This window comes from Antrostomus carolinensis, unplaced genomic scaffold (genome assembly GCF_000700745.2).
Source record: "Antrostomus carolinensis isolate BGI_N321 unplaced genomic scaffold, ASM70074v2 scaffold3965, whole genome shotgun sequence".
NCBI lineage: Eukaryota > Metazoa > Chordata > Aves > Caprimulgiformes > Caprimulgidae > Antrostomus > Antrostomus carolinensis.
In genome coordinates, this window is record NW_010314073.1 from 28,118 (window position 1) to 50,765 (window position 22,648).

The 22,648-nt window shown below is 37.0% G+C and overlaps 1 protein-coding gene across 1 annotated transcript in view; it reads right to left on the bottom strand.

The window, feature by feature from the left end:
* Positions 1-15,331, bottom strand: part of BLNK (B cell linker) — a 31,589-nt gene extending 16,258 nt beyond the window's left edge. The window contains exons 1-11 of the mRNA XM_029084854.1: positions 15,264-15,331; positions 14,775-14,840; positions 9,106-9,162; positions 7,170-7,219; positions 6,188-6,228; positions 5,138-5,294; positions 3,730-3,899; positions 3,135-3,216; positions 2,282-2,362; positions 820-845; positions 238-266 (exon numbers count right to left, since the gene is read on the bottom strand). Of these exons, the coding sequence (XP_028940687.1) occupies positions 238-266; positions 820-845; positions 2,282-2,362; positions 3,135-3,216; positions 3,730-3,899; positions 5,138-5,294; positions 6,188-6,228; positions 7,170-7,219; positions 9,106-9,162; positions 14,775-14,840; positions 15,264-15,331 (827 nt within the window). The remainder of the gene's footprint in view (positions 1-237; positions 267-819; positions 846-2,281; positions 2,363-3,134; positions 3,217-3,729; positions 3,900-5,137; positions 5,295-6,187; positions 6,229-7,169; positions 7,220-9,105; positions 9,163-14,774; positions 14,841-15,263) is intronic.
* Positions 15,332-22,648: the final 7,317 nt, after the last annotated feature.

A 22,648-nucleotide genomic window follows, 5' to 3' on the forward strand; every position in this document is an offset into this window, starting at 1 on the left:
TCTGAAAATTCTAAAAAGCACCCTTAAGAGGTATTCCTCTTTAATATGTGTTATGTTTGAGTTATTGAAAGTAACATAGAACTGGATGCCAATTTTTGTGTAGACAATCTAAAGAGAGAGAATTACTATATGTATATCTTCTAGAGAGAGAATTATTAAACATATAGTATCTAGATGAGGAAACATTTTCTGACAAGTTTTAAATAATATATGCACACATTCATAGCAATGGATTACCTGGTTACTGGTGGTGGTGATGGTTTTTCCTGTAAGAGAAAGTGCACTGAATTATTTAGTCATATTTTGATTTAATAAAATACATTTGTATGATCCTATTTATGTTATCAGAGCAATATCTTATTTTTGATAGAGAGTTGTAGTAAAACTCTGCCTGATAATCTGCACTACAATGGGAGAGGCAAGAAATCACCACCAGTAAATCTGTGAAGCCCTGAGCACACTGCTTTCGCCATACGTCATGTCAGTACCAGAAAGTGGGAAGAAAATTACTGTGTCAGAACTGTCACTGCTCCTTTGCTGCAGTTCTGCTTCCAGAAAGCATTCCCTTAGGCTGCTGCTTCCCAGGCCAGATCACTATCACATAGGACTGGGAAAATCCAGCCCTTTCCCATTTACTGTGTTCTGCAGACCTTTTGAGTGGGTTTGTCAGATTTTCTGTGAAGGAAGTGTCAGAAAGCTTTAAGTGCAGACAGAGATTTGTTCCCATTTTTCCCCTTTGAAAGATTGATCATCTTTTTTTATAATCACATTTGTTCCCTGCCTGAGGGCAAGGTGAGTCAAACTATAGAAAGGCCTTACCTCTTCTTCAGGAACCTCATAGACTTCTGTAAGACAGGGAGGAAAAAATGTGTTCTTTGGTTAGCAAAAACATGCTACATGTTACCAGAAAAAAACTCATCAGAATTTGTAATCAATTGTACTTCTGCCTCTGGAAAAATAACTGAGAAGTTGCTCAGAGCTTGATTCTGCCTCCAAAACCCTGGGACAGCTACACCTCTGGTCTTCTAGTAAGACCTTCAGCAAAAGTCCTAGGAAGTCTAATAAACACTCACTGTATTAATGAACCTTCCCCCCACCCCACAAGCTTTTTTTAATTATTATTTTTTTTATCGTTTTCCCCAAAACAAGATGAATGCTTGTGTTGTGCAAACTGAGACAGTTTGTAAGAGATGTCTTATCATGCCTGTGGTAGCATTTAGCCTTTCCTTGACTCTCGGAGAGGAAGAGAACAGGTGAATCATAGATACAAGCTGGGTCATTTGCGTGGCCAGTGTCCATCCCTAAGCTCTGTCCCATGGGTGTATTTTAACTTACAGATAATAAAAGCCAAAACCATCAGCATCCTTATCTATATCCAGTTTCTTTAATGAAACTGAATAATATTTCAACAAATTTAACGTCAGGCTTCACTGCGCTGAAAAATGTTTGAGTTCCCACCAGGGGGAGATATTTTATTCTTTTTAGTAGCATCTGTCAGGAGCTGTTTGTTGTTTGACACTGATTTACAGAAAGGCTAAGACTGAAAAGGGCATTTTAAAACGTTTGAAAAGGAACTCACAAAATCTTAAGTCTCATTCAGAGGAAAAACTTCTGTACTTTACGACTTGAAAGCTAAACATATTGGTAATGAATATGCAAAGACTTTTAAAGAACTGTGTGATCAGTCTGTAAAGGTTACATTCCAAGCAATTAATGACATGAGGAGGATGCAAAACAACTCAGAGTTAGCACAGCTAAGAAAGGTTAAGCAAGTCTATCTGCACTTACAAAAGCAAATATGATTCTTCTTATGTGCTGCTTTTGTTTCTTTTTATAAATAAACTGCTCTTTATAGAACTTAAATGGGAACACTTATCACAGGACATACAAAACATCAACCTATGGAATTTCTTTAAGACTGGATCTTGATGTAGTTTTAAAATATTGAGCTTTGATTCCTACAGTGAAATGGGATTACTAACATACTGAGCTCTCTTATTGTTTTTACTGTATTGATCCATTTGCGTTCCTCTGCTCGAGCAAAAGACTAAAAATAAATTGGTTTGTTCTAATGACTTGTTCTAGTTTTATTCATGCTTAAAACAGATTACTATTCAAGCTAGGCAACACAACTGTTACAACACAGAAAAACCTAAAGGGGAACATATTTAGGTTTTACTGAAGTATGTCATATGGTTTTTGTTGTGAATAAATCAAGTGTAATTTAATTTTCATCATTCTTAGATTATTTTATTTTAACAGTGATACAAACTCTACATACCTTGCATATCAGAAGTAAGAGAAGGCTTTGGAGAAGTAGGGGGAGCTGACTTTGCTGTCTTCATAAATCTGCTCACAGGAGCTAAAAACATATTTTATTCATATACATATATACTTGTGCATGTGTGTGTATATACATGTATATTTATATATATACACACACATATGTATTAAAAAAGCTAACAATGTAAAATTTATACAGTAAGAATAAATATTAAATAGGTCCAACTGATAGCCTTTTTGTGTGACCTTGAACAAATTAACTGAGGCAGAAAGCATCTCTCTTTTTAAAAAGGAAACATTATTCAGTGTTCATGCCTTGCTGAATAGGTTTGATACTGTCAGTAATGTCAGAGAGCAGAACTACATACTCTTCTCTGTTTACTTTTCACATTGTAATAATTTCACTCTCCAGCTAAATAGGCTTCAAACAGTGAGGATAAAAAAAAGAAAGAAAAGAATCAAAGTCTGTCTTTATTCACTGGACATCTAAAAAGGCTTGTTCTTCTCCTGATGCACTTCAGCAAACAGAGAATTTTAATGCTGTGGCTCCCTTGGATGAGGAGAGAGATCACAAAGCATGAAAAGCTTCCTGGTTGTACAAGGGCTGGTCTTTGAAATAGCTGAGTGAGAGAGGCAGGAATTAAATATGGCTTCCAATAAAGTTAAAAATAATTTTCCTTGCCCTTGCCATGGGCTAAAGGAACCAATTGCCTTTTTGCAGGCTCTGTTCTCTTTAATAACTGCACCTCCATTCTTTGAACCCTAGAAATAGACATTAATTTGATCCATTTTTTTCCTCACTGCTGTTCCTAACAAGGCAATAATTATTAGCTTAAATGACTAAAACTCACATCTTGTAGGTAGTGACACACTGCTTTCTGTAGGTTCAATATAGTTATCGTTGTCATTGTCCACTGGCACAATGTAATTATCCTGTGAGAAAGGCAGGACAAAAATCTACCAGTTAAACGTCCATCATAACAACAAACTGTTGGAACTCAAGAACTGGCAGCAGCTTATAATAGTTGCTATTTCACAGTGACTGCTATTTCAGACATTTATCATCCTTTGTGGATGGGATTCTCCAAGACTGAAAACCCTTTACCAAATTACTCTTGTTCTGGACTGGTGGATGAAAGCCCTCCCTTCTCTTTGGTCCTGGGGTAGCCTTTGAGGTTGCTCTCTCCCCATTGCCTGCGGCCTGTTACGGATGAGCAGAAACTATTCTATTGTCTAAAGAGCCTCCTTGATGCTTGAAGTAGGCAGATATCTGCTAGGAATCAGCATGGTACTTGCAGGTCGCTGTTTGAGATATACAAAATGATTTGTGCCATAGAGGCTAAGAAAGCAATTAGGCCATGGCATTGCTGTGTAGTCTAACTTATGATTGGCATGGGGTCATCAGTCATTTAAACTGTTCAAAACAAGTATATCTATAAACATTACCTCATCATCACTACACTCCTTAGGCTTCAGTGGTACTTTTGGTTTTGCAGCAGGAGACGACAAAGGTAGAGATGGCATGGATGGCTTCTTTGGTCTGGACATGGCTGGACTGGGAGTACTTGGGAAAGGTTTGTTGATGGGAGGAAGCTGCTGGTGACTGGTGCGATTGTCTTTTAATATAGAAGAAAACAATTTTAGTAAAAATTACACATTAGTCTCTTGATTGTCTTCTACTACCTGTGCAAACAAGACTTTACAGTGGCTGCAGCTCAGGTCAAAAGGCAGACCTCCTGAGTGTATGCTAGTCCTGATGTTGAGACTTATGTGTAAACTGGTCCTATTTCATCACTCAAGGTAGCAACCTAGTCCTCTGTATCAGGCTGCAGAGGCTGCTTAGACAGTGACTGTTGTATGAACTACAGTTTAAGTCCCTCGGGAAAAGGTGGTGGCTGGGTGGTATAGTCCATTAGCTAGTATGTCCTGTGCCAGTATGAGCTTTGGTGATGAGAAGTGAGAAACAACATGTCTGACACATGAAGAAAACAACTGTTGCAGTACAAACAGTACAAAGGGTGGGACTAAAATACAAATTATGCCAGGTCCTCTGGGGTGTAATTTTAAAAATTCCTCCCCTTTTCAAAGAACACATAGGTGAAGTACTGATAAACTACTATGAGTACATATGTGGCATTTTAGCACTTTGATGATTATTCCATAACCAGTTAACAGTCTTGTATCATACAAAAATGAAAGCAGGTATCATGCCAATGTTTCTTTTCCCCATGACCTGTATCTTCATCTAACTGAAGCTAACTTTCATTCACTTCACTGCAATCTGCCCATGGTTGAAAGCAGTTAAAACAGGAAGAAAAAATGCATTTATGCTGGACTGATGTAAATAAAATCTTGATCCTGTCCTGTTTTTCAGGATATTTAATCTCCTCAATACCAATCTTGAAGGACAATACAGAGTGAATATTTGGGCTGCTTTGTCCTCTCTTTTATTGCTTTTGGAATAACGATTTGAGATACAGAAAAGATTAAGAAGGGACCTGTCTAGTCTTATGTGCTTAATCTTCAATATGAATTCCTGCATTAAATTATGCAAATTAATATAGAGCCAAGTTAGTGATATCTCCCATACCTTTGCTTGAATTTTGTAGTTAGTAGATGTCTATCAAAGTCTCTAGGACACATTATATTAAAATTCTAAACATTGCTAGCAGAAATACTAACCTCTTTCATGCTGTACTAACAAATCATACCCCTGAAAGCTGAAGACGTGATTGTCAGAATTAAAAGCAAATGCTTGAGGAAAGCACAGATTAGTCCTTTTGAGGCCACTTCTGTTTTGGTACTGATAAATAAGCAATTATCAAGCTGATGTAGCCAACTAGTCCATAACTACCTGCATATTCACCCTTAGTAATAGGGAATGCGGAAGGAATCTTCTTTTTCTCCTGCTCACTTGGAGGCGGCTCATAGCTGTCGTCAGGATTCTCTTCACTGGGGACCACATACATCTCAGAGTCAGAGTGGTCATCTGGATTTTCATAATCACTGTCCTAGAAAGACAGAATTTCTCATTTCATAACATACTTACAGCTTCATAGCAGTGCATGTCACAAACATCCTCACAGGAGTACAATTAACTAAATTACAAGAACGCATCCTTGAAAGGACAGATTACACTCCCTTTTAGTGCTCCCTCTCTAAACAAATAGCCATTCCCACCTGCCTCCCCTTCTGCTCCTCCCAGGAACCTCCTTTTCCATGTCTCCATGCTATCTCCAGGGGAGGCTGGGAGGCTTTTGACACCAAGAGTTCAGTCTTCAAATTAAGGATCAACAGCTTATTTCCCTTTACAGGACAGTTCCTTCCTAGCTCCAGCTGTGACTCCTGATGTGTCCTGTCACTTCTTCTCCACTTCCTATTAAAAGGATATTCAGGAGATAACTCCAGAAGGAAACTAGACACTTCAGGCTGATGGTTGTACACTATGGCAATTACTCTACACAGCTGATGACCATGACTTGCTTCATTCTAATGTTGTCTAGAAACTTATCAGAAATTTTTCATTTCTAGTGGCTTTCCTCTCCTCACCCTTCCCACCCTACCTCACCCAAGTAGAGGATCTTACTGGTTTCTGAAATTACTGTTCAGTTTGAGAAGTCCCTCAAATTGATGCGATGCACTTGCTTACTTATCCAAAATCTTAGCATCCATGGCTACCACTGACAGTGCTTCTGAGTGTACTTCTAAGTTGAATGAAAAAAAATTGAGGTAGCTAAAAATCAGTGACTACTTGTAAATAATGCTGATGTAACAAGTAAGACAACATTTAAGTAGTATTAAGTTCAACTACAAGTAGATGATTCAAAAATAAATGTTTATTATTATTGCTTGCACTGAACTTGTTACTACAGTAACCGCCTGCTACCCCAAAATATGTACTTACAAAATCATCTGACCATTGTTCCTCTTCATTGTCTGCATGTTCTAAACCAAACATTAAGAGTTATTTAAGGAGATGGAATAGGGAACATAAATATTTATATTGGTATAGATTGAAAAAAAAATTATCATATTTAGTTAAAAAAGAGTGGTCAAAATTTCCTAAACAGTACAAAGCAATGCATCTGGCTTGGACTGGATAGTAAATTAAATGCCTTGCTTGTTTTTGATAAATTGTTTCAGGGCTGTTAGAAAAGCATTAGAAAATGGAAAACCACACATGGTCTGAACAGCAGAGCACACACTTTACCCAGAGCATCCTGCTAATGCATCTGATTTTTAAGTACATAATGGCTCTACCGCTGACCCCTGGGCCTTGCACTTGTTCCTCAGTTAAAGCTCCACGACAGCACACTAATTACAAGTGTTGACATTAAGCATGGAACAATTATCTGGTAACTTCCAAACACCGTCCTCTTTGCTTCAGTTTTCATATTGCTGTTTCCTTAACAAGATATGTGTTAACTTGTGAAAATGGGCATGAACAAGTTTGTGGGCAGTGCTGTATGATAAGCAAATACAGTTCTACTTCTGAGATAATTCATGACATCATCATTGTCATGTTAACAGTCAGATTCTGAGTCTGTGATGATCCATTTGTCAATTTTTTCCCTATTTACATCACAATTTCTGTCAGAGAGAATCAGATGCGAATTCTCCATTTTTAGAGCAGCCTACATGCAGAACCCTGGTAAATACTGATTTTGAGTAGCAAGTAGCTACTGTCTTCACACTGGGACATCTTTCCATCTTTTGCTTGCCTCTCATTTCAGAGTTGTGAACTGCCTTCAGAGTTGTTGATAATGGCATATTGTTCTCTCATTAAAAACAAATTATGAGGGAAAGTATAGCTGAAATAACGTTAGGCATATAGGTATCAAATATACACAGACATGCAGTTTAAATTTACTCTAACACAGCCTTACCTGAAGCATAATCCCTCTGTGGTAGACTCGGTGGAGGCCTTTTTTTTAGCCTGTGAACAATAATTATTTACATTTATGATCTAACAAGTAACATTCACTAGAAGGGAGCATTAGCCAGACACATAAAAAAGCTGATAATATAAGGTACCTGCAGCTGAAGAAATACAGATTACCATCACAGACGCTTAGCAAATAGCTGCAGGAGAATGCTTTGAAAAGCTAGAAACAGATAAGAAATTAGAATCTAATCTGAGAGATTTTTTTTGGTTTTTTTGCTAAATACATTTTTTGAAAGAACAGCTTCCTTGCCCACCCACCCTCCTCTTAATTTCCAATGCAGAAACAGATAATATAGGGGGCAGAGATAAAAGCATATCTATCTGAAGATGAAAATCTGTTCAGGCTCACAGAGACTTTGATAAGACTATGGCATAAGAAAGTAGTGTAGCACTCTCCAGTCATATTTATAACTATCATTTTGCATGCACTTTATTTTCTGATTAATGTTTAAATGTATACGAGGTCTTTCAGGGCTAGATTCTGTTTCCACTTACTATTATTTTGTGGTGTTACACATACACACACATATATATGTATTCTCTTGTTTGTTAAATTGCAGATGTCCAGAGAAGACACTGAATTACAATCAGTTGATATGTCAATTATTTTATTATCCTGTAAAAAAACCCCTGAATTTGAATGGTGCATGTGTGAAAGAAGCCAGTCTGATGGATCTGAAGAGAAAACACACCTCTGCTTTTTGTAGCCATATAAAACACTAACACAATTTACATTAAAATGACTCTTCAAAGTGACTTTTGAACATTGTCTGACAGCTTCCCTGTAGCACTGATGGGACCTCACCATGGACCTGAACCTTTGTCCACTGAATTGATGGCTTCACTCATTCTTCAATCATGTCCTAACAAATTCATTTGCAAAAATAAGCAAATTATTTAGAAAATTTATCCACAAAGAATTTAAAATGTTTTCTTGTGATCTCTGAGTAATAGTGATGTCTACAAATTTTGCTTTACTACACGAATTTGACACTCAGTATTTAGGTCCTGAGCACGCTGCTTAAGTGTCATTGTTCAGGCACCAACGTATCTCAGGAGTGGCAGCATGCTGGCAACAACACATCAATTTTCAAGTTTTCCCATCTGTTTTGAGAAATGCTTTGGCTACTTTTGAGTTGAATTCATGGAATTCTCTTGTTGGGATAGTCACAAGAAAAAAAAAAAAAAAAGCACATGCATGAATCAATGAAGAAATGGTGCAGGCATTGCTAAAGCTAAAAAAATCCCAACCTAACTCCAAAAAACCAAACAAAAACCAATCTAGGAACATTATTTTTAAAGTGTTTACCTGCTTTGTTCATTACTAACAACACTAATTATGGATAGTTGCCTCTTCCAAGTCTTTAACTTCCTGCACCACAATATAACTTAGTGTACAAATAGTAAATTAGAAAGCATTCTCAACAGCCCTGCTGTCATCCTTTGTCCAGGTTAACACAGGCATGTTAGAAAGAAAAACCCAGGGCCACTGCCAGGGCAGATCTTGGGTCTTAGGGAGGGTAGACCAAAATCTGTTAACGTACTTAGCAACACGTCCATGTGATGGTTCTACTGGGCTTTGTTAAGACAGTCTATTGCAAGTTATTCAGAGATGGTGGAGACCAGGAAAATAGTGGAACTGAGGCAATAGTAAGAGGCTGTCTGGGTCACAGTGTAAAGTACGTGGCTTAAGCCACATTACGTGTTTCCAAGCTGCTAAGCAGAAGACTTCACCACTTTGTCCCAGGCCCTGTAAATCCTGGCAGTGACCCTGACAGAAAATGTAAATATGTTATAATAAAAGCATACAAAGCACAGAACAGAGGTCTGTGTCTAAGCAGCCTGTCATGCCATTGTGCAGCTCTGAAATAGCATACCGATCCCAAGTATCTTTCCCAGTTTTGCAAATTAAGGCCACTTGTTCATTTTGGAACCTGAATATCAATAGAAGAAAAGAAACAACGTTTCTGTCAGAGGTGAAACAGTTCACAGCCACATCTGTATTTGCTAGAATCTCTTCAAATATTTTATTCATTCTAAAATTCAAATCCACTTTAAAAAATAGTTCTCACTGTACTGGTATGATTTACTGAGTGCCAGAACTGAAATCCAGGCTCTTTTGAAGTCAATTGGACTTTGCAAGAGCCAGAACTTCACCCGATATGCAAACCATGATGCAAGCTCAGAAGACACCTATGCCACAGAGTGGTTACCTAGCTATTTCAGATTCTGATGTAATTATCCACATAGGTGCTTGCAGAATGACATTTACTCCATCCTATTCCCTTGAAGTTAATGAGAAAGGACTGAAGGAATCAAATGCCATTCAACTGAGCATACATATTTCAGGGGAAGACAGAATGATTTCCTAACATATCTTTTAACAGAGTTATATAGAATTACATAACTTGCAAATGCAATTTACAAGTAAAATATTCTAGTGCTTCTCTGCTCTGGACTTAAGTTAAAGGTGGTGAAGCATCTCTGTGTTAGCTGTGGTAGAACACAATTAAATAATTCAAGTTTCCATTTACTTTAATGGAACTAGTATTTTTCTAAAATTTATTAGAAAATAAGTAATTTTATGGAGATTTTGAAATATTCCTGAAAAAATTCAGTTCTAAAAGACTCAATAAAATCCAAGTACATTTTTGAGAGTATGTTTACAGGTTTTAAAAGCAACATAACACATCATACTATATATACATTTTAGCTTCAACAAATAACCAGGTAACATTTGTGATATTTCACGTAATTGAGTCTAGGTGCTGTTCACAGAAGAACAGAATGCAGTGTACGGAAATTATAAACTTTTAGGAGAAAAAGCTATTTCATTTTAAAAAAACAATGTATTCTGAGATTTCCCATCTATAGCATGCTGAGGTTGATCCAACAAAGCATTTAGTCATGTGCTTAACTTTTCTCACATAAAGAGTCCCATAGGAATTGCAAATATGAATCACATGCTTTGAGTTCATAGCACATTTTTATGTTTTCCTGCACTAAATGGAGAATTTTTAAATAAACTGCAACTAAGGCCTGAGTTTTCTGCTCTAACAATACTTGTTTTTACAGGCTACACTCAGAAAAGTAACCACATGTACACAGTAGTAGCTCCTTACATGTAGCACTTAATTCTCCTACAGATGCATTTCCTCGCTACTGTTTCTGCCCACTCTGCCGGCATTGAAGGTGCCTAAAACCTCTTTGTTGACTTGAATATTTATAGTATGTATTAGTCCTAAGAGCACTAGACCATTACACTTGTGATCGAAAGACAAATTAATTGAACTTTGCCAGAAACTTTCTCAGAGTTCCAAAGAGGTGCAATCCAGCTGACAGGTAAACTTTGCCTGAGCTGTATTCTCATGACCTAGTGGGATAGTTTGTTATAGTTTTGGAAGTCTCTGGCAATTGTACAAAAAAATTAATTTGAAACTTTTTTTTTTTAAGTGTTATTACTACTTTTTTTGCAAATTTTCTTTACAATGTGCTGTGGCACTGAAATGGCATACAGCTGTGATTTATTAATCTTTACTTCAATGAAATATTGTTATCTTAATAAAAATCCTGGCACTCAAAACATTTTATTGAGCTACATGTTGAAATTCGTATTTCTTCAGAATACAGTTAAAATCAGGTGTTATACTTTTCCCTGGTTTCTCTTTCTAAGTGCGGTACAACTTATTTTGGGACTTTTCTCTCATTATTTAGTCCGTAAGACACCACTTTTCTCTCTGCCAAGGGTTTTATCATGGATGACTTAGTTGCAGCTATGCAGGCTGAAGAGAAATGTAGTGACTCAACTCCATTCTTCTGCCTGAAGTTACCACTTAAGTTATAAAATGGACCAGACAAATCTGGAGTAAAAACTTACCCAACTAAAAAGCTGGATAAAGCAGATAAAATGAAGATGCATTTTCTTTTGATTTTTCAGGTCACGTGGCAAATGTGTTTTCAAGAAATGCACATATTTGGACTGTGTGCATTTAGACAAATAACTAGAAGTACATGATTTCTGACGACTTTGCAAAGGAAGTTTTGATAGGATGTGTGCAACAAGGTGAGTAACCTGAACTTCTAGTTTCTTATTCAACATAGTAGGTCAGCACATACCAAAACTTTAGGGTGAAATCCTGACTTTGCTGTATATACAGTATGACTTTTAGTATCAACTTCAATGGAGCTAGGATTCCACTGAACAAAGCCTAGAGGCTCAAAGCTTATGATTTACAGATGAATGCTATGTCTTTACAGTGCTTTTCAAGCATAGGCAGCATCCTGCAGAGTGAAACCTGATTTCTCTCTTACTTCTCTGTTCTGTATTACCAAGGGTGTGCTCTCATTGTTTATACAACTTTGGCTATACCTATTGCTTCTACACCTGAGCACATAATCTTCTTTGACATCATGATCTGCACAGCAGCTGAGACTCCAGTATCGTAAACAGTGTTGCTTGTGATTAAGGGCAAGCAGGTGAATGGTAGCTTGCAGTGGGCAATATTTTTACTGTCAGAAAATTTTGAGTCAGGATGGGGAATAAACAACAGGAATTTTTAAGCAATGAAGAAAAAAATCTGTAGTTTTCTTTCCTGTTATCACCACTGTTGAGACTGCTTTCCACAGACCGAGACACACATGGATGGTAGATGTACCGCTCCCCACCTGCACCCCACAGATGAACTAGATTGGAGAGCAAGACATTTGATGCAAGAACTTCTCTTACTTTTCTGCATAATCAAAAGCCAATCCAGATTTTAGAAGTATCTTAACAAATACTAGTAATAATTCTAGTAATGTATTTCCTAAATATTTGGTCATCCTTTGAATTTCAGTAGCAGAGGCTTACCATACACATACGTGACAACTTTAGGCTTGGGATAAGCAAGTATACTATTTGACTTCTCTAAAATTATTCCTACTTATAATAGGTTTGAATTTGAGCCAAAACAGTATTTTTCCAGCATATAGACAAATTCCAAATCTGTGCTACATAAAACCAATTTTTTTTTAATACAATTTTTCCTGCTTCAGTCATGTTTAGATCCTTGGCATCTAGTAATGTAATCGTATAACTGAAATGGAGGAAGTGATAACTGGATAACCACATATTTTAGAAAAAGCATCTACTAAAAATCAAAGGGCACATTCAGAAGAATACAGCCAGTTCCAATTCTGCAAAGCCTGGCATCTCTTGCACATATCCTTATCAGTGTTGTCAACGCGTGCAAGTCTCATTATGTGCTGGGTTCAAGATTTGAGTTTTAAGTCATGTGCAAATGTGAATTTTTTTTCTTCATTTTTTTTTTTTTAAATAAGAGTAAGTTTCTGATCTTCATAATTGCAGAAGAGATTAACATGACTCAGGTGAACCACAGAAGTATCAGAAAGATTTTTTTTTTTTTTTTTTTTTTAACATCTCAATTTGTATTCTTATAGCTGGGGGAGGTGAAATGGGAGCTTTGTGCTGCAGTCATACATCAGGGGAGTTTTTATGAGCCAGGTCTTTTTTGTGGATTTTGTTTTAATCTTGAGAGAATCAAGGAATTGCAGCATTATAGCAGCAATCTTGTATCTGACATTTAATGATGGCACCTCTGACCTTCCCAGCTTCAGCTACATTTAGTTCTTGTTATTTTTCCCTTGTCTGTCCTTCCCCTCTTACTCTCAGGGAAGGACATACAGTCAGAGCAATACTGATTAAGAGCAGAATTCATGTCCAGGCAACTCTGAGAGACAATTTGTTGCCTCGAATTATAAACTCGAGATGCTCCCATTGTTTCTGCCATCTGCTTTCCCCACTGAGGCATTTCAACTGGACCCACTGCAACATTGTTAACATTAACTATGCTTAAACTACTACTGTGAGGTAGGAAGCCTTAACCTTTTATTAAACAGCAACAACAACCACAAAACAATTCCTCTCACCCTCCTCCCCTCCAAAAACCCACCAAAAGCCTTGACAACCCAGAAGCTCTTCCCTGGGAGCAGGTCCCACGTGAAACAGTTTTTTGTGGATGGATCTCTAAAGATAGTAGTCTATTTACATACACACCATGTTAAAAAGAAAACCATGCTTAGATTAAATTAAAGATCCAAGTATCTTTACCCCAAGTAAAGAGGGCCATTCTAAGGAAACCCCACCAGTTGTGCTTGTGTAGAAATAACGAGTACAAATACCATGTGACTGTTATTTACTGCAAATTGCAGCAGTGCTACAGTGAAAGAGGATGAGTAAAGGAAAAAAGTGACCTTACGAATCTATCTGATATATCAGGTGTTGCCATCAGAACCTGCTCAAGGGGTTTGTGGGTGGAAACACAGCTGTGATAAAGAGGCTACAGAGCAGGGCTTGTAACCCAAGGTTACTCCTCTTGCCTGGGGAATGGGTGAGGCAGGTGGTCACTGCTGCTCCTAGAAGTGTATCCCCCTCCTCTGCCAGCCATAGCAGCTTCCCCACAAACACCAGCCCCACCAGGACTGGCAGCAGGGGCAGCAGCTGTAGCCAGCCCAGCTTTCCAGAGCTCCTGTGTAGCCAAACCAGACAGACCCCCTACCACTTCTCCCACCAGCCTACCAACCCCTTAGTATATACCTAAAATTAGCTCTTGTTACAACCATACTTTTTCTTTTCCTTGATCAGAGCCATCATTGTAAGTCTTTAAGAACAATTTTAAACAATGTTTATATGCGCCTTTTATGTATGAAAGCTGTATTTCTAGAATTTAATATGCTTGTCTTGGAAACACTGCAGATACTGTGTACTAATTAACTTCTTTTAAAAGTACTTAGTACTTTTGTTGTCAATGACCCAAGTGAAGAAAGACATCTGAATGAGAAAATCACATTCAAATGGAAGTTCAGTGCAAATGAGCTATTGCATTAAGAAAAAGTGTGCTAAATAGCTAATTGGTTTAAATAGATGGTTGACTGGAAACAGTGAATGGCCTATTCATTTGACAAGGATGCAGAATTACTGGAATTTTTCTAGGTATAAATACACATGAATATTTTATGATACTCATATGTATGCAATATCAATATGCATGCTGTTTAGCACTTCTTACTGGAATAAGGATGTTGGGTAATGCTAGGATTTGTTTTAGGGGACTGAAACACAAGAGGACTTAGCATTTTTATGGGAATTCTAACTATGGTGTCTGACCTGTCGGTTCAAGGTGGGGCTCAAATTAAAACTTAATTGCAGCAAGTAGCCTAAACAGTGGCCTGAGGAGAAAGACGCACAGCAAACAAGCAGCGGTGATCATTCCCAAAGAATATGTAAGAAAAAAAATGCATTTTACCCAAATAGTGTTTTTCAGGGCTACAAACACAACCTCCTCTTGGAGGTCAGTTCTGCAGCTACTTTGTGATACTCTTAATACCAATGACAATTCTGCACGCCGCAGTCTGGACTGAAGCTCTTTACATACACTGAAGTACATCTCTCGAGAATAACATGGTCCCATCCCTAAAGTACCATATACTATGCTAGCAATCTGAGCTTCCCAAATTGATAAAAGTAGGATTGGCATTTCAAACTTACTTTTTGAACTTGTTTATTATCCCATTTTCATTTTTCTTGATGTCATGCACCATCTTTTGAAGCTTCCTGTAAGATATTAAGCAAAGCCAGCATTAAAATTACTATGTAGTTGAACACCCATTTATATAAATTAAGAAAAAAACAGGAAATGCATTTACAGTAATATTTCACACATCAAAAATGCTTAATGTACATTTGATAAGTAGTTTAGTTGCTAAATCTTCTGTGTATGAAGTTTCCTTCCCTTTTTAACAGAGCTCTTTGGCATGATTTGTGTTATCTTTCTCGTTAATACAATTAAGTGCAGTTTAAACAATTGATTTAAGAGTAAGTGTATCAGGAAAGAATATCATTGCCTAAATTAATAGTTTAGAATATTTCAATGTTAACATTTTGTTCAGAACTGACTTTACAACACTGCACAGCTATAATGAGAATGCCCTCTAATTTCTGACCTTACACGAGTCATTCTGTCAGTGGACAGTTTACCTCATTCCCATAGTGTTTGCAGTTATAATAGGAGGGGGAAAAATTACACATTCCTGAGCCCAGACCATCGGATAAACAATTGGAATATCTGTGACTCTGGGTTGTAAAAACTCGTGATCTCGGGATTCCAGTTACATGGGACGATATCTGGAATTAAAGATTGTTTTTATTCATCAGCTGCACTGACCTCATTAAAATTTTACTTGTAAATCAAGGCAATTTAAGTTAAATATCTCATTTTTCACTCAGCAAGTATCATGTAGAATCCCACCTCCCTTCTAATTTAAAACCCCACACCACTAAAATCAAGTCAATGTCAGGTGAAACCTTTTGGAAATCTGTTCATGCTAGAAACTTCTATAGAAGTCACATATATTTTTAGTTTCTTCACAGTGTACATTCTTCTTATTCACCTGAACTAAGTATCTTTTATTAGACTTTTATCACAACCAATAAAGGAAGGCAAGTGATTTTTTTTTCTCCCCAAAAAGGGCTTAAAAAAATCTTTGCTTTCCATTCTTCATTATAAGTTGTCTACGTCATTCCACATTTGAGTCTTGCCTACATCATTTCTGACACATGATCAGGCTACCAAAAAACTCCTCGAAGCTTTGCTTATAAAGACAAGTACAAACATCAAAGTATTCTTTCACTTTTTTAAAGCTTTTTTAAACTTGAAACCTTAATATGCAGAAAGTCGAGTAATATATAGAGCTTCCAGCCTCATCATTAGTAATTGCAGCTGTCTTTTAAAAATAAAATAACTTTTTCAAAGGAATTAGATTAGAATTAGCTAAACAAAATCAAGAAATAACTCGAAATAACTCCAAAAACATTATGTCTGCAGTCTGTGGTTCGGGCTGAGCAGTCATGTAGCCACTCAAGGCATTGGGTAGTGAGAGTATTAGGCTTATGCCGAGAGGGATCTTCCTACCTCTGCTCCTGATTTGAGAGCAATTGTGGTAGTTAGTGACAATTAATCTCACTTTATGAGACTTGCTTAAAAAGGATAGTTAGATAACCGAGTACTTTTCAGTTTTTGGAATCTTGAAATAAATAACAAAGCTTAATTTTACTCTTAAAAATGTTTATTAACAGAACAGAAAATTCTGTTTTTTTATTGCGTCAGCTGGAATTGAAGGATACTTCACACTTTTGGCAGCCGTGTAATACAACAACATAGAACTCTGAGAGGCTAAGTCATGGGTCTGATACTTAAAAGAGTATTCCTAGAGCCTAAATATTTGCCCAATTTTACTTAAAAGACCCAACTCAACCTATTATTTTTAGGTTCTTAACTCAGAAAAAAAAAAAAAAAAAAGAGTAATGAGAATAACTGGCAGATAATTCACAAGCACATCTTTAACTCTTGCTCAAAACTCATACTATTAATTTACAGCAAAAGGATATAGTGTTACCTGCTGAAATAACCCCCCCCCCAAACTTATAGATGTGAGAAAGAGGTGCACAGCAAGATATTTTGAGATTTCCTGCAACAATGCACTACATCTATGAGAATAGCTTGGATTATTATCTAAACTAACCAGATATATTAAATCTGCAAATGTGGGGTGAAGATTTCAGAAGAACTTCTGCTTTTCTGTGGCATTTACTTTTTTTTTTTCTCCCTAATAGATTCAGTTTCTTGTTATGCTTGAAATACCACAAATAGCCATCTTCTGCAGTTTACTGTTTCTTTCTTGTGCCCCAGCTGGCACCTGGCAGTGTCTATAAATGAAAAGTAATGAGGAATGAAAAGAATGAAAGGAGATTTAAATGGTTTCGCTTTAGTTTGGGGAGAATGGTTGTTTGCAATTGTTTGTGTCCTTTTCAAAAAGGCTCGTCAGCCTTTAATTAGAAATGCATGTAAGCATCAGTTGTTTTTCTTCCCATATTTATTGTTAGAGATAGAATCCAAAGAAACAAACAAACAAAATCTAACTTGTAGATTTAGATCTTAACATTGCTTATTGCTCATTTCTGACATTACTATATCTTTACAATAGCAAAATTATGGCTTTATTTTGAAAAAATGTGTTTCATTTTTCACACAACTATTTTATATGGTCACTTTGGTCTCTAAAAAAACCTACCCACAAACAAACTCACCCCCAGATTTATAACTATCAGTACCCAGAACAGTTTGCTTTTCATTTGATCATATGTAGGTGAATTGATTAGACTATCATGGGCGTTCCATGGGCACTGAATAAGGCTATAGCTTAAAAGAGCATTTTAATATGTATTTCTATTTAAAATAAAAAAGAAAAAAGAGGTGCATTTAAATTAGAGGTAATCGCATGTTCCACTACTGGTGCAATCAGTTATTTTTCCCATGCAAATAGACTGAAATAAAAATATTAACATTTTTTGCATAATCAAATTTCCTAAATATCTGCCTTCTTTATTCCTCAATTTTTTTCTGGAGCCATTTCATTTTCTAGTAACAAACTGTGGTAAATAAGGCAGTATCTAATATGTATTTGTGTTAATTTTTTCATTTTAAAGTCATGTGCTCTTGTAGGAGTTGCTAGAATACTTTGTTGCCTCCCGAAAACTTAATATCTATCAAGCCTGTGAGAGTACACAGACAACCACTGCACTGTACAGTGGTAAACGTAGGAAGTCATCAAACATGGATGATCTCCAGTTCAAGTGGAATCCCTTTTGATCCGTGAAGTTGAACCAGCTGCAACAACTGGTCTGTCCAGTTAGCTAGAGGCTGAGATTTCTTGAGGTGCCAGCTGATATAATAGACTACAACTGACCAGTTTTACAAAGAGCTGTCTGACTTGCGATTTTTTGGAGAGACAGTAGAAAATATGAGAGGCAGATAGCAAAGCCTATAGCAAGAAGATTCTCCAAATCTTAAGGGTCTCAAAACCAAGCCCAAAGGCCATTCAAGAGTGATGAGGAAAGTGAAGCATGGAAAGTCATTTATAAACTTAATGTTTTGCCTTGTATTTGCATGTCTGACTATCTCTCAAATACTTTTGTCTGGCTCTCAAATACTTTTCTTTACTCAAGACAGTACTTTGAAGTAAAAAGGTTCATTGTAGGAGGAACATACCAAAGCAGCAGCCCTGAGAGTATGTAGGAAATGGAGGCTACCATGGCTCAATGTAGACAGCCCTTGCTTCAGGTACATAACTACAACCTTCTTTCTTCACAACACATCTGAGTCAGGACCTCATTTCTTACTAATGTTTATTCTCTAGTTGTTCTCTTGGGATGAACAGATACTAGAAACATTCGAGGACCTCAATCAGCTAATATTGTAAATGAACATAATAAGTAATGCTAGTTTTACATTGCATATAATGAAAGATAATTAAGAGATCAAACTTAAGAGTTTTTTCTTAACTACAAGTACCAACTCTTCATTCAACTTGGTTGAGAGATATTTATGTAAAATCAGGCTTGCAGATAAAGATGCAGTCTGTGTCACTGTTAATCTTTGAAAACACTTTTCAGCAATACATAGCTATTTTGAGATACAGTTTAATTGTGACAGGTATAGACTGGACGGGACCCTTTGATCAGGAATTCACTGCACACAGAATAGATTTTCAGACTTCTGCTATGAGAAGTTTGGAAGTCTTGGTTCTAGGTGCTTCCAAAAAGTTTTATGTTTCTAACAAATATACTAGAAATTCTATGTGTTGGAGGGAATAACAGAAAAGACTGTTCAATGGATCCTAAAAGGAAAAATATTTTAGCCCTGTGCTGCTATTTTTTGTATCTTATCAAATTTCACCTCCAGCAATTCAGGATTATCAGATGTACTGACAAAGGGGTCACTAGCTGTGATACATATGTAAAGGAAGGCAGAAAGATTTACCATTGCAAATACAATATACCCTGAAAGATGGATTTGCTGTGTCACAAAATACCTAGCTGTGCTCAAGGACTGGCAGAGCTGCCTTGAGATAAAACAAAATGAAACAAAACCACCCTCTCTTTGATCTGGTCACAGCTCAGCATATGAGGAATGTATGTCAAGTGAAGGGTGATGGCTGGGCCTAGCCTGTGACACATCCCCACTCTCAAACATCAGCTAGAAGTTTTTTGCTCTTTTGGCATACAAGCTATCCCACAAAAGCTTTCCAAAGTTAAAATACTTTTTTTTTTTTTTTTTTAAGAGAAAAATATAAATAATATGAAGTGTGTAATAAGCTTTCACCTCAGATGTGAGATGATGTGCAATGCCCCCAGATTTGAGAAAGAGGAGTCTGTCTTAATTTCAGACACATCTGTGTAATAAGGAATTCTCCCATGATTTAGACTAATTTTGAGAAATTGTATTTATCAGTATTATAAATCTCTGAAGACATTAAAAACATATGTTATGGAAATACTTATATTATGGGTCAGAGCAGTTGGCATGAATGGCTCCTCAGAGGCCATGGCCCCCCCCGCTCCTTGGAGCGGAGAGGGACCTCCTGTGTGCATGAACAGCATGATTCACCTCCTTGTGCACAGTGAATACTGTACTTTGGACCTTCAGCACACACAGTGGTTGTCAGCATTTTAACTGTACAGCTGCCTACATTGCATGGCAAGGGACAGCCCATAGCAAGTGACGCTCCCCTACTCTAACAATATATTACATGGTCTCCAGGGTGGGAAGATGGCACGGTTACTTCGGTGCATCTGGCTGTGAGCACGGATGTGTGTGCTTGCAGTTGGGAGTGGTGCTGATAATGTTTTTGGAAACAGGGCTGACTGCAGCGTCAGTAGGGAGTGGTGGCAAAACAAAAACCAGTTTTAAATGAATCACAGGAAGTTTTCTGTATTATAAGCATGCTTATTTCTGTTTATCTGGAGGACTAGAATTATACTTCCTTAAATTTCCAGTGCTTACAGGATAGTATGAATTATCTGGTGTGCCTCTTAAACTGGTCTGTGTGTACAGATGGGGATTTTTAATTTTAAAAACAGCAGAATTTTGAACAGGATATATTCAGACCAATCTGCAAAAGAAGCTTTGTAAGCAATATTGACACATTCAATATTAAGTGACCTGCATATTCTTTCTCCTCCTCCTAATGTCAGTTAGATTTTTTAACTGATTCAGTTGAATTGGTTTCAAAATAGTAATAATAATTTTAAAAAATCATCACACTGTGAATCAGTCAGTTTGCACTCCAGTATCAGTTCTTACATTTTTTGGGGGGTACATCTGTTTCTCACTGACAGGACACCCTGCAGTTATGCATCTAGAGACTCCCATTTTCTGAAGGTCATTACTACCTCCATTCACTTAAAGTAAGACTGTAGGAAGATGTAGCCCTCATTTTTGCCTTGAGAAAGGCAGTGTAACAGATCACTTAAAACCAAAAAGTAGTTATTTCTTGTTTTTCAGGTAAATTTGGATGTTTAGCATTGGAAACCAAGAACGGGATTTAGTAAGTACAAATACAGACTTAGAACAAAAATATCCTTGAAAATCCCTACCTGCTTCAGCTATGAAGTTTTACAGAAAAGAACCCCAAAATAGAAAACAAAGTGAGGAACAGTATGGTGGAATTTGGAGAATAAAAGCTAAGTTATTAAAAGACAAAAAACAAAAATGAAAGAGCAGAAAATGAAAAATTACTACAGCTATCTGTGTTATTTAAAAAAAAAAAAGTGCATTAAACCACAAAACTAAAGAAGGAACAGCATGCCCAGCCCCCCTCCTTTACTGCTTCTCACAACACAATGATTCCACCACCTTCTCCCCAGCTGGTCTTTATTTGATGTTTCTGTTAGCATTTGCTTTTATAAACAGGTGTGCAGGTGACCAAATTAAGAAAGTAAGTTATTGTTTCTGGACAAAGGGGAAGATTCCTGCTTGCTCTTACATTGGACTATCTTCTCGAACTAAATTAACGAACAAGAAAAGTACCACCTTTCTTACAATAGCCTTCCATTAACACAGTGCTCCTGACATGGTCTTTGTGGAAGAACACAGACCTCGGTGAACTAGGTGTCTTCATAAGACGTCATTTCGTATTACTTGCCAATTTTGTGCATCTAAAAACCCAATTAATTATATAAAACAACTCCCCCCCCACTTCAATCTCCCTTCTAATTGCTCAGTAGAAAGCAAAGGACATTCCCAAATACAGAAAGCACCCAATTCCTCTCATTAGGCCTCCTTCAGGTGCTTCAGATCTTCAGATGCACACACCCCTAAATCATATGCTACCTGGAACAGCAAGAGTGGAGTTCCCTTGCAAGGAAATGCAGGCTGGCATCAGCTGGCTGGGTTGAGCTGGTGTTTTCAATGGCTGTTATGTGTCTATAATGCATAAAGACATAGCTGAATTCTTGAGGTGCAATCAAGATAACTTGCTTCAGTTGCTGCTGGTCTAAGATAGGGGGTTACTGCCCCTCATCACTCTGCAATGCCTTTCATGATGGAAGAGGAGGAAGTCTGAAGCTGGAGGTGGCAACTTGTGACACCAAACCATTAGTTCAGGGCACAGAGCCTTTGATCTTTATCTGTAAAGCTATCTCAAAGCTGTGAAGAAAAGCTGAATAGAGGCTTGCCTATGGGGAGAAATCAATTATAAACACCTATCTGGGAGGAAGTAAGAATATCAAATTGTCGTCTTCTGTGTTCATGAGATGCACAAGAGGAAATGACTATACATAGCTTAGTTCTATCAAGTGTTGATTTTTTTTTAAGTCTGAATAACATCCTATTCTTCTGGCTTTTCAATCATCTACTATTTTGTCTAAAGGCAAAACCCATAATTGAAGCAGGTGTGTGTTTACATGGTACACACAGAAGCACAGAAAGGCTAAATATTGATTATACTTTTCATCTTCATATGCCCTCTATGTAACTTTCACAAAGAAGTTGTCACTATTTTAGTAGTAATTACTAACACAAACTGAGTATATGAAAATACGTAGCATGTAAAGGCATAATACATCTTTGACAAAAATCAGTCCTAACATGAAAGTAAATAGTATAATTATTTTGAGGCAACTGGGTATTCTGCACACTGAAAGAACATATGCAGATTTATTGGTGGGGCTGAGACAACTAAAGGCCTATCAATGACACCAACTGCTTGGTGCAATTGCTTCCTCATTTTAGATCAAGGCTGAGGATTGTTCTGAGTATGTACAGACAGTATATTAATACTAAAGATTTCATGTGTTTATTCATGTTGTACAGTATTTTTTGCAATTACTTTTTTCTTTTATTTAGCAGAGAAGAGTAGTATATCTGGTTCCTGTTATCTTTCTTTACTGCTTGTGTGGGTTTCACAGCTGGTTTTTGAATATCAGAAAGCAGTGATGGCCAAGTGCTTTTTAGTATGCCTTTTTATCTCTAGATACTTAATAAAAGTCAGCTGAAGGCATTTCAGGTTTGGATACATCTTCAC